At 40.8% G+C, this 12962-nt stretch overlaps 1 protein-coding gene across 3 annotated transcripts in view; it reads right to left on the reverse strand.

Annotated features, from left to right (window-relative positions):
- RMND5A (required for meiotic nuclear division 5 homolog A) overlaps window positions 1-12962 on the reverse strand; it is a 61108-nt gene that overhangs the window by 17463 nt on the left and 30683 nt on the right. For all 3 annotated transcript variants that reach the window (XM_033418064.2, XM_004286652.4, XM_033418065.2), the window contains exons 3-4: window positions 8920-9054; window positions 7082-7182 (exon numbers count right to left, since the gene is read on the reverse strand). In XM_033418064.2, the coding sequence (XP_033273955.1) occupies window positions 7082-7182; window positions 8920-9054 (236 nt within the window). The remainder of the gene's footprint in view (window positions 1-7081; window positions 7183-8919; window positions 9055-12962) is intronic.

A 12962-nucleotide genomic window follows, 5' to 3' on the forward strand; every position in this document is an offset into this window, starting at 1 on the left:
AAACTGCATCCACTTGTCTACAAAGCACTAGAAGACGTGACGGAAAGACAAAGAACAGTTAATAAGTGAACGGGGCGCTGTATTCTGGCTAATGGCGTTCCTAGCAGAAAACTTTTGATTTTTAATTTTTAAAAAACGAACGATCACTATACTACAACCAGCAAGCTACATGTAAACATTCAGGTAAATTATTAGCTTTACTGTGGTTTCTAAAATAAATTCTGCTCCCACATCTCCAATGTGTGCCACAAGAGCAATGCCAGCTTTGGAGCCATTCCTTGTTTAGAGAAACACCGGAGACCAGAACAATGACACCCAATAAGGTCACCATGTCACAATCCTCTCTGCTCACTGCCACTGCGGTGACTAGTAGAGAGAACTTCTGGGCCTCTTCCATTAAAAGACCCCAAAACAATACTACTTACTTAGGTGATTAAGTCAGAAGCAACCCATATCGACGCAATTATCCCACAGAAACATGAAGCATTAATTATCTTCAGCGTCAGGCCTCCGAAAAGACTTGGCCCATTGTTAGCTCCATGTTTAGAATTTCCATATTAATCCAAAAATAATTAAAACAAGATTCTACCTTCAGAGCTAGCTGTTCTTTCCCAGAAACCTAACTGACAGCACTGGTCTGTTTATCTCTCCTCTCACCATTCTGCCAGCCTGGGCTGGGATCTGTTTCTGATAATAGTGAATAAAAATGCCTCTCTCCAGTTCCTACGGCACACTCCACTACAACCTTTCACAGCGTTTTAAAAAGGCTTACAAATACCTTCTTCTTCTAGTCTACCTTGGGGCTATCTTCTTGGGGGTACAGGCTGAAGCTCAGGGAAATGAGTGACATGCGTTTACTCCACAGGTGTGGACTGGCTGAATGTTACTGGTGACCGAATCAAGTGCTGAAAAAACCCAGAAACTGGAATTCAGCCAGAAAAGTGAAGAACCCTATCACTTTGCTTTAGGATAGCTAGCATTGGATTTCTGGGATATTTTCAAATGGCAATTCAGATATGAGTTGAGTCCACCGCTGGAACTACTAACGTTTTACTCATCTCAGAGTTGCTGTGGATCTCTGTCCTTCTTCCATGCTGTTTAAGAAACCACACGAACTACCGTGTTTCACGTTTGAATCATACCTTCAACTTTACATGAGGTTCTTAGTAACACAGGGCTTGGCGGCCATACCCAATAGCTACCTCTGACAAGTGGCCACCGCATTGGACAGCACAGTTCTATAGATTAGGGATTTTTTTTTTTTTTGGTGGTACGCGGGCCTCTCACTGCTGTGGCCTCTCCCGTTGCGGAGCATGGGCTCCGGACGCGCAGGCTCAGCGGCCATGGCTCACGGGCCCAGCCGCTCCGTGGCATGTGGGATCTTCCCCAACCGGGGCACGAACCTGCGTCCCCCGCATCGGCAGGCGGACCCTCAACCACTGCGCCACCAGGGAAGCCCGTGATTTTTTAATAAAGTACTTAAATATGACTTTGCCTTATTTACTGCTAGTTTCCCACCACAAAACCAAGTTTTTGATAAGCTTAAATTAATAACCGTTCAGCATTTTATAAGAACAAATTCTAGAGTCCCTTTCGTTCCCCCTCCTGGCCTAGTTCAACTCCTTATTCTCTTAAACACTTAATCTCAGTGACAGTTTCTTTCAATTTTCCCTTTTTGTAAAAGAAGATTCTTAATCTCTCTATAGTCGTAGCTTGCCCACTCATCTCCAGTAATGCCCAGGTCCCTGGTGAGGATGGATCCAGGTAAGAGATGGCCATGTCTCTTCTTCTTCCTGAGGAGCACCTACTGTCTTGGAACCTCATACAGACTTTTGCCAGCAACAAACATAGAACAGACAACAGAAAATGATGTCCTCACCCCAGATATTTTTTCCCCTTTGGCCTTTATACTCCATTGTGCTTTTTTCTCTTCTGTGTTCTTGCCACTGGGCACCTCTTTCCGTTTTCAATTAGCTTCTTTTTAATAGTCGCTCTCTCCACCAGACTTAGTGCATGGTCCCCATGAATTAAAACAATATCCCTCAACTCAGCTCTTCTGCCCTTTCAGAATTAACAACCCCTGGGACACAACAAAACAAAAAAAGAAACAAAACAAAACAGACCCCCCTCAGACTGGGGGAGGGAAACCCAACTTGTTCAAACCTTGATTCCTCTTCTCCAAAAGTACATCTATCAGAGTCTTTATTCTGAGGTTCTATGTAGCTATTAAAAATGCCTGAATCAGCAAGACTGCCTGCCTACAGGAAGACAAAACTAACAACGAGAAAACAGACACCAGAAACAGCGTAATCCCGGTCACCCTCTTTGCCAGTGGCGGCCAAGGCTCTATGACCAGGCACCTTGGCTTGCTTCCTTCATTTTCACTTTCTAAAACCCTTCTCTGCTTATAAATTGTGTTTTATGCACTGATACCACAATTTCTCTAAGTCCAGCAACCATTTTCTTCTCCTCAGACCCACCGTTCACACACAGCACCAAGAAACCACAATGGCAAGCTCACCTCACATTCCTCTGTGGTTTTTATTTCTAGCCTCACCTAATTGCTAGGCTTAGAGATGGGATTCCTCTCATACTTCAACAGCTTGCCTGATACTGTTCACGGCCTGCCTAATCGAAAACTCTGCAGTGATCTAGACTAATGAAATAGTTTTTCTCTCTTCTTCTGTGAAAAATTCTATAACATCTCTTTCTTATAATCATTCAGTTAGTTTCTGTTCTCTTAATGGCATTCTACTGAGACTTTGCAAATAGAACTGCAAATTCCTCTAAACAAGTGCTATGAGGCCCCTGGGCCTGCTCTGGGTATTGAAAAAAAACAGGTTCCCAAGTCTGCAAGGTTGAGAGTCAGATTCTAGACTGCGGCAAATCCACCAAGGCAGGATTACTCTTTGAAACGCCTTTAGGAAGGCAACCAACCAGCTTCCCCTCGAGACAGCACTTTCAAAACGTCAGTAACTGGCACAGAGTTACAGACAGTTTCTATTTTTCTAATTTTCTCCATCTCCTTAAAGTAAGTTACTGTTATTCTTTTGTTGACACTAGTTATTTTTGGCTTTGCTTCTATCTGCCACATGAAGGAGGAGGTCATGTTTGTTCAAAGTTCTCCTTCAAATTATTCCATCTTTTATTGAGTGCCTGCTAAGAAATAAGCACTATGCTAGATGCCAAGAGGAACTCAAAAAACAGATAAAGTGATCTGGATGAGGAGAAAAATCTGTACACAAACTCAGAAATATAGGGGCAGGAACAAAAGAGTAGGCAGGGTCCTGACTAGATCTGTACATATAATTAGCTGTTCTTCTGCTGCTTCTCTCTGCCATGTCACCATTCCTTACTCACTTCTTTTCCACCGTCTTTTATTAGTTGCGATTAACAGGTAATGCTCACCAGACTTCCTTCTCATCTAGGCCTTCCATGACCTCTATCCACATTAATCTTTTTGGTTGGCCGCTGCCTCAACTGCCTAGGCTGCCTCGAGAACTGCTGCAGGCTTTCACCTTTTGCTTTCTCTCTCGGGTGGTTCCACGGTGGTTTCTGTACCCCCCAGCAGGTACAAAAGAAGATGCCACACATGAAATATGAAAGATTTTCCACTGTGTATCTGAACCAAAATCCCTGAAACTCATGTCCCACATTTTTAAATTTTTGGTACAAGTTGAGTACAGTGAATTTTCCATACCTTGCCCATAAAATATGTTGAATTAGTATTTGCTTTGCATCCACCAATAGGCAAGAATTGGAGAAGTCTGAGTTTCTGTAATGGAGATTTCTGTTAAACTAAGATTTTCCAAACTTATGTTCTACAGATCACCAATTTTGTGAGTTTTAATAGGTGTTAGGAGACAGGGAGTCTGGTTAAATACGCATGGGAAACACTGGGTTTTACAAAGTTAAATGAGTTTCTTTACCGTAGGACTGCTGATGGCCCCTCTAATATGCTAAAGTGAATCTCTCATTTCTCTTAATTAACTTTTACTGGAATATAGTTGCTTTACAATGTTGTGTTAGTATCTACTGTACAGCAAAGTGAACCAGCTATATGTATAAATGTATCCCCTCTTTTTTGGATTTCCTTCCCATTTAGGTCACCACAGAGCACTGAGTAGAGTTCCCTGTGCTGTACAGCAGGTTCTCATTAGTTATCTATTTTACACATAGTATCAATAGTGTATACACATCCATCCCAATCTCCCGATTCATCCCACCTCTCCCTTCCCCCCTTGGTGTCCATATGTTTGTTCTCTACATCTGTGTCTCTATTTCTGCTTTGCAACTAAGTTCATCTGTATCGTTTTTCTAGATTCCACATGTAAGCAATATTAATACGCTATTTGTTTTTCTCTTTCTCCCTTACTTCTAAAGTGACTCTCTTACAGGAGAATATTAGGGAATACCATGTGAAGCTTTCCTCGACTGACCTTTTGACTCTGTATCCTTTTTTTCAAGGAGCAACTTCCAGGCTCAATTCCCCCTCTGTAAACCCAGTACTTACTTCATGGGGTTATTATGAGGATTGAATAAACTAATACAAATAAAATGCTTAGAACAATGCTAGGCATATAATAAGCACTCCAAAAGAGACAACTATAATTATGACTACATCCCCATATGCAGATATCTAACATGGCAATATTCCCAGAAAAGCGAAAGGAGAAAATTTCTACTGTACAGTTGGCCCTCCGAATCCACAGTTGCGGAACCTGCAGATATGGAGGGCCTCTGCAGGTTCCGCAGCCGGGGATACGGAGAGGCAAGGCTACCAGGTCGGTTTACATAAGGGACTTGAGCATCCATGAATCTTGGTATCCACAGGGGTCCCTAGAACCAATCCCCCATGGATACCGAGGGACTACTGTACAGTAGTTTCCACTGTTAGTGCCAAGTGGATGGAATGAGTCCTCCCTTTGCCTGAGAGGCACTGCTTGAGGCTACAAATAACAGAAAACATTTACAGAAATAATTGATATATATGCCATAGTTACCAGTCAGAAACTTAGATCTTACAGAAAAAGCCCAAAGTTAAAAGGGTCTTATGAATTTTCTTCATTCCAAAAGGAACAAGCCTTGAGAATTTTGAGGGCTAAGGCAGTCCAAATACTCAGCACAGTCTCTGGTACATAAGCACTCAATAAAAGTTTGATGATGAACCTGAGAAATTAATGGATAAATGACTATTACCTCAAATAACAACTCATATATTATTTCTAAATCACTATAAGACAACTGTGAAACCCATTACATTTTTATATTTAGGCTCCCTCACTCTCCTTTATAATTGTTTAATCATTTAGGTGGAATATAAAAAGTAGAAGAATGGCTGCCATATTTTGTTTAAGAGGTGTTATTAGAGGTACTTGACTAAATTTAATCTCACAGGGATGTCACAATAAAATCTAAAAAAAATCCAACTATAAAGGTAATATGCATAGTACACAGTGGTGCTGCTTAAGTGACGTTTACATCTTTAAAGAATTAAAATAAATGAGGTGGTGCAGTGGTGGTGCAGTGGTTAAGAATCCGCCTGCCAACACAGGGGACACGGGTTCGATCCCTGGTCTGGGAAGATCCCACATGCCGCAGAGCAACTAAGCCCATGCGCCACAACTACTGAGCCTGCGCTCTAGAGCCTGCGAGCCACAACTTCTGAGCCCGCATGCCATAACTACTGAAGTCTGTGTGCCCTAGAGCCCGCGTGCCACAGCTACTAAAGCCCATGCGCTCTAGGGCCTGCACTCTAGGGCTGCAACTACTGAGCTCGTGTGCTGCAGCTACTGAAGCCCACGCTCCGCAATGAGAAGCCACTGCACCACAACGAAGAGTAGCCCCTGCTCGCCGCAAATAGAGAAAATCCACATGCAGCAACGAAAATAAAATAAATGAGTTACCTCACATTTACAATTTATACAGAAATTTGATATTTATAAATTTACACAGGACTCTATCTCCGCCTGTTCACCTAGGGTGGTTTTAGAACTCTGCAAAATTTTCTAAGAACTGAGAAATGCTGAGAAACAGAAAACTAACCTATGAAAAATTAAATGGGTTAGTAGAAGGAAAAGGAAGTGTATTTTTTAAAACTCATGAAGGATCTTCCCAACTATTTTTTTTCCTGATAACAACGATATCAAATACTTCCAGTTTTAAAATCCCAGGATTCTAAGGCTATGACCTCAAAATAATATCACTGCTTCTATCACCCAGTTTCTTCCTTTTATTTTATAACTTTCCTTCCTTCCTCCTTCCCTTTCTTCCTTTCTTTCTTTTTAAAACAAATAACCTGATAATTCTCACATTAAAAAATTCTAGGACAGGGGTCAGCAAACTATGGCCACCGGCCAAACAGGACTTGCTGCCTGTTTTGTATGCCAGATGGTCAAGACGGTTTTTTTACATTGTTAAAGGGTTGTAAAATAAAATAAAGAAAAATATGTAACGGAGACCTTATGTGGCCTGCAAAGCCTAAAATATTTACTACCTGGCCCTTTATGAAAAACTCTGCTGACTCTGTACTAGGATAATATTTATCAGAGCTAACCCAGTAATTTCGTATAATTCACATCAATGACCAGTTCACAGTGAATTATTTTATGATGGCAATTAGAGTAAAACTCCATAACAATATTTGTTCTCTTTACGTATACCACTTGGTTCCAATAACCAATTAAACTGCTTTTTTTTTTTTTTTTTTTTTTTTAGAATGCAAGCAGTGAACCCAGAACATTATGGAAGTTCAAATATCAAACTCAGACCATCTGAACAACAGTCCTTCAGTTATAAAGCTAGTCTAAAGTGGAGGTGTAGCCTAGCTAGAGGAAACCCTCTTCTCTCATGGGAATTCAGACCAACTGATAAGTGAAATAAGCCCTAACCATTTTCTCATATTGCATATCCCCCAAACTCACTTCGCTAAAAGCAATAAAATAATTCTCCCTTGATGCCTCTGAAGTCTACCCCAGGTGAGATATATATATAATCTCAAAATCTCTAACGTGTTTTCTGATTCCATTTTCTTACAGAGTTCTCTCAAAGTACTTAAAAGAAAACAAACTCAGTAACTCACTCCAGAGCAGGTCTCAGAACTCGGACTTTTAACGCTTCTAATATTCGGTTTAACTCCACAAATGGTTCTTTCTGGCTTGGGTCTACAGAAAGACCAGATTCCTGAAAAAATTGAAAGAACTTTCATTAGCAGTAATCAGAATAAAGAGATATGGTACAAGCATATTCTACATTATAAAATGTGAGGCAAATCACTAAAGATAATTTCTTTTTACCATGCATTTCTCTGGCAGAGACTGATGACTGAGCCCCAGTATCATTCTTCCTCCTTTTCTATAATAGTAAAACCCCCAATTTTAGCTGGGCACATAACCATATGGAATAAAGCTGGGCATGGCTTTGCAAGATGTAAGTTCTGGCCAGTGAAACATAAGTATGTACTCTTTGCCCCTTCCTGTAATACAAAATGTCTAGCTGGGGTTCGGGCTATCCTGGACCATGTGGACAAGGGACACCTTAGAAACAGCAGAGCTACAAGCAGCCGAGGTCCCTAAGAGCTTCACGGCACACGGCTACCACATATGCAGTGGATGGCTTACTACCTCCGATTTCTGTGTAAGAGAAATAAACTTCATTCTTGTTTAAGGCATTGGTATTTTGGGTCTCTGTTACTTGTAAACAAAACTTAATCCTAAATGACACAATTTATTTTAGGAAATTTATATGGACACATACACAAAATCCCATAACATACAGAGAAAGACTTGAGTTATTGCTTATCTGAATTGTTTAACAGAAGAGGCTTACATTAGAGGTCTGGTTTACAGACTGGCTTTAAATTATTTAATCCTTACGGTCCTTCATTTTTCTAAATGGAAAATACAACAGCACAGAATGTAAGCCACAGAACAGAGTCTGAAGACACACGAATTGGAACTGAATCCAAGTTCCTCCACTAAGAACCTGTATGGCCTTGGGCTGGTTACTTCTCCAGACCTCAGATTCCACCTCTGTAGAATGGGAGCAGTCATTTCTTCCTCAACCATTTCTTCCTCACAGGGTTGCAGTGAGGAATAAGGCAGGGCTTGGAGGGTGGTAAATACTCCATACAGGGCAGCTGCTAATATTATGACTATGTGGTATTGGTAAACTGTTCTGAGACCCCTAACTTCATGTCTAATGGAATAAAAGACAAATGCTGTTCACTTGAAGTAAATTTTAGCTTGAAATTCATTTGATAAACAAAGTTCTTTAAGCTGGGCTAGATGAGAAAAGCAAATATAAACCTCTTTGTCCTTTTCTCCTCTGCTATACTAACCTTCCCTCTTAAAAGAGATGTTTTATACATACTACTGTATATAGAAGATAACTAATAAGAACCTACTGTATAGCACAGGGAACTCTATTCACTGCTCTGTAAGGACCTATATGGGAACGGAGTCGAGAAGAAAGTGTGTATATGTGTATGTATGGCTGATTCACTTTGCTGTGCAGCAGAAACTATCACAACACTGTAAATCAACTATACTCCAATAAAAAAAATTAATTAAAAAAATAAATTAAATGCCCTGGCTTATTCCAAAAAAACAAACAAACAACAACAAAAAAAAAACAAAAGAGGAGATGTTTGAAAAAGTAGCATCACTTCTGACCCTTGATTGATGACCTGGGACCAACATTCTGGGGCAGGAATAAGGAAATAATTTGAATAACAAGTTCTAGGACTATAATTTTCACCAACTTTAAAAAAAAAAAAAAACAAAAAACAAAACTTCCTAGTAAACTGAAGTCAGCCCAGATGATTAAAATGTAAAAACCTGCCTATGGCTGAGAAGACTTAAAAACTGCAAGGACTTCCCTTGTTTCCGTTTCCTGCTCTCACAGGTGGCACACTGTTACCTGGCAGAGCTCCTCAGCTACATCCAGCATTCCTTGTCGAAAGAAGTGCTCCACCATCACCTCATTGAGAAGCCTTTGGCTGTCTGCCTGCCAGCAGCCATCTATTCCCACACTGCTAATGTCAGAATCAAAATTCTGAAAAACAAGAAAGCACGTCATGAATTGACCAGGATACATCACTTGGTATGTTTTCACCCCACCTAACTTAACAGAAACAATGGCCTTTGTTTCACTCTGAGACGCCTCAAATAAGTACCCAATTCCAATTCATCTGTAGCCTATGACAGGAAGTAGCTTTTCCATTGCTCTTTTCTAAAACTTGCCCCTCTCACTCATTATCGCTGGGAGGGTAAACAAGCACATTTTTTGAAGGTATTTTAGGGAAATACATAAATTTAACAATGACTTCTGTGAGTAAATTGATTTCTAGGTATTATACAATAGCAATATTTTCAGAGGTGTGCAGTGATTCCTGTAAAAGCATGTTCAGTGCAGCACTGTCTAACAGAAAAAAAAAAAAAAAGAAAACCCATTATGTCCAGCATAGGATTATTCAATAATCCGTGGCACATCCCAACAACTGCCGTGCCAAGGTGGAGACTGGGGATAGGAGAACGGCCAGATAGTTCAAAGAACAGGCTCTGGGGCCAATCTACCCAGGGTTGAATCCTGGTTCTATCTTACTAGATGTGTGATCTTGGCCAAAATTACTCAAGGTCTGTGAACCTCAGTTTCCTTATCTTAAGCAGAGAAAAATACTTTTATGGGTTGAACTGCATCCTTTCACAATTCCTGTGTTGAAGTCCTAACTCCCAATACTTTATAAAGTTAAAATGAGGTCATTAAGGAGAGCCCGAATCCAACAGGACTGGTATCCTTATAAAAGGAGGAAATCAGGACACAGACAGGCATAGAGGGAAGACCATGTGTTACAGACCGAACGTCTGTGTCCCTCCCAAATTCCTACATGGAAGCCCCAGCAACCAGTGTGACTGTATCTGGAGACAGAGTCTGGGAGAAAGTGCTAAAGGTTAAATGAAGTCCTAAGGGTGGGGCCCTAATCCGGGAGGCCTGGTGCTCTTGTAAAGACAAGGAACAAACACCAGGGCTTAGCTCGCTTGCTAGCTCGCTTTCCACCACATGAGGACACAGCGAGAAGGTGGCCATCTGCAAGCCAGGAAGGAGGGTGTCTGCCTTCAACAGGCAATGAATTGGCCAGCACCTTGATCTTGGACTTCTCAGTCTCTAGAACTATGAGAAAACACGTTTCTGTTGTTTAAACCACCCAGTCTATGGAATTTTGTTATGGTAGCGCAAGCAGAGGAAGACATCACATGATGAAACAGGAAGAAGATGGCTATCTGCAAGTCAGGGAGAAAGGCCTCAGAAGATACCAACCCTGCCACACCTTGATACGGAACTTCCTGTCTCCAGAACTGTGGGAAAATAAACGTCTGTGTAAGCCACCCAGTCTGTGGTGCTTTGTTATAGCAGCCCTCATAAATTAATATACTTCCTTACTGGTTCAATGACATGGTAGCTGCTACTATGCTAGTATTACTATTCATAATTAAAAAGTGAGGTTCATTGCTCTGTATCTACTAACATGGAAAAATGTCCATAACACCTTAAGTGAAAAAAAGCAACTTCTACAAAACTACAAAGTTATGACTCCATTTGTTAAAAAAAAAGAATCCTTAAAAACCCAACCTGTCTCTCCCACTGAATGCAGTTACAAAATCAGGACTGAAACAAAAAAGTGAATAGTAGTAAGTGGACTGGGGAGGAAGGCAAAGAGCTGGCAGTGAGTTCACTACTTTTCTCCCTCCAATATCTCTAGGCCTGGATGCAATGCAGCCAGAACCCACAACTGGGCACCCAGGATGTAGACAGAGCGCTCCAGGAGAAGCCCTTCGGTGCTGGCATGGGGAACAGGAGTGTATTCTCCTACCACATAGAGAGCGGGGGAAATCGCATGCTTTTTTCCCTCCCTTTTCTTGTACTGTAGCTCCAGGCAGTCTGTAGTTAAATCAGTTTCTATTTCTACCCTTCACAGCAGTACCTAGATTATGTTTGACTGAATAACCACGGGACAAGAATCTTGGGAGAACTTTAGAACTCTGTCTACCATAGCAGGAAGCCTAAAACTCTGAGGCACCTTTAGAAAGGGATCCTTCCTCTCCAGTCAGAGAAGCTATGGTCCCAAGAGCGAGGGGCAAAAACCCCTCTTGCATCTTTTCTCTCTGTCCTTCCACCTTGTAGCCCCAGATATAGGCAGAGTTATGGTAAATATACAGGAGAGCAGGGTAGGTAAAGCCCCGGATTTCTGGCTGGGTGACTAAAAAGGCAGCCCCAGAGAACCATAAAGTAGCAGGGAGATCACAGAGAGGAAGGAACGCAGGAAAGTGATCCCCCCACCAAGTTGTTTAGGAACTCCTGGGCTCACCCTCAAGTTATACAGGCATGGGTCTGACCCTCAGCAGCATACCACAGACTTTGAAAACTGAACTAAGAGACAGCCCTAGTTTCCAGGTCCCAGGATGGCCACTGGTCGGCACACAAACAGAACATATCTGAATAGCTCTGTAATGGCTTTGGAAACGAAGCTGACATTGAAACTATTTTAAAACTCAGAGAAGACTGAGGAGCCCGAACCCAACCAGGTCAAGTCCGCTAAAACAAAAACATCAATATTCTCCACAGAACTTAAATAAGACCCAGAGGCTCAAAACATAATATTAAAAATGTCCAAAATACAATCCAAAATTATTTGTCATATGAAGACCTAGGAAAACCTAAATTCACATAAGATGTTCAACAGACAACAATGCAAAGATGACAGATGTTGGTATCATCAAAGACGTTAGAACAATTATAAAATTGCTTCAAGAAGGAAGGGCAAACACTTCTGAAAAGACAGAAAGTCTCAGCAAGAAACAAGACACAGTAATCAAAATTAAAAACTTGTTGCATGGACTCAACAGCAGAACAGAGGTGACAGAGCAAAAGTCTGTGAAGATCAATAGAAATGATCTAATCTGAATAACCAAAGATTGAGAAAAAACGAACAGAGCCTCGGGGCCCTGCATGACAATAACAAAAGATCTAACAGTCATGTCAATGGAGTGCTAGAACAACAGAAGAGGATAGTGTAGAAAAAAATGTTTTTAATATTTCCCAAACCTGGCAAAAGACATAAATCTAGAGATTCAAGAAGCTCAACAGACTCCTAAAAGGATAAATTCAAAGAAATCCACACTTAGACACTTCGTAATCAAACTGTTAAAAACTTAAGACAAAGAAAAAATCTTGAAATAGTTATCAAGAAAAGTGATGCACTACTTATAGGGGAACTATGATTCAAATGACTACAGATTTCTCAATAGAAACCATGGAGACCAGAAGAAAGTGGCACACTTTTCAAGTACTAAAAGAAAAGAACTGTCATCCCCAAATTTTGTACCAAGTGAAAATATCCTTCAGGAATGAAGGTGAAATAAAGACATTCTCAGATGAAGGAAAGCTGAATTTGTTGGCAGAAGACCTGCTCTAAAAGAATCGCTAAAAGTTCTCCTGATTGAAGGGAAATTATACTAGAAGAAGACAACTCGGAACATCAAGAGTGAAGGAAAAACAAAGCTACCTCTGAAAGCTTTCCCTGCTCAATTTTACTTCCACCGCCTTATCTTTCATAGGCATTACCCCCTGGTAAACCTCTTGCATTTCTTTCTTTCTTTCTTTTTTTTTGAAGCACATGAATTTAATTAGACGAGATCATTTAGATTTACTGAAATTACAATCTTAGTCAATCATTGCTTAAATACAGTCCACACGACACAGGATTATTTTACAGTACATACACGAACAGGTAGTAATAGAACTGCAAACCACCTACCATTTACGATCACTACAATGCAGGAGAGCTCTCCTCTCCAACAGTAAGCCCATTTTTCTTTAAAGAGCTATCTCTTCTTAGGTGTCAAGTCAGTAGCCTAAAACTAAATGTGCACATTAACATTTGGAATTACTCAGACAAAAACAAA

Source organism: Orcinus orca, chromosome 13 (genome assembly GCF_937001465.1).
Source record: "Orcinus orca chromosome 13, mOrcOrc1.1, whole genome shotgun sequence".
Taxonomy (NCBI): Eukaryota; Metazoa; Chordata; class Mammalia; order Artiodactyla; family Delphinidae; genus Orcinus; species Orcinus orca.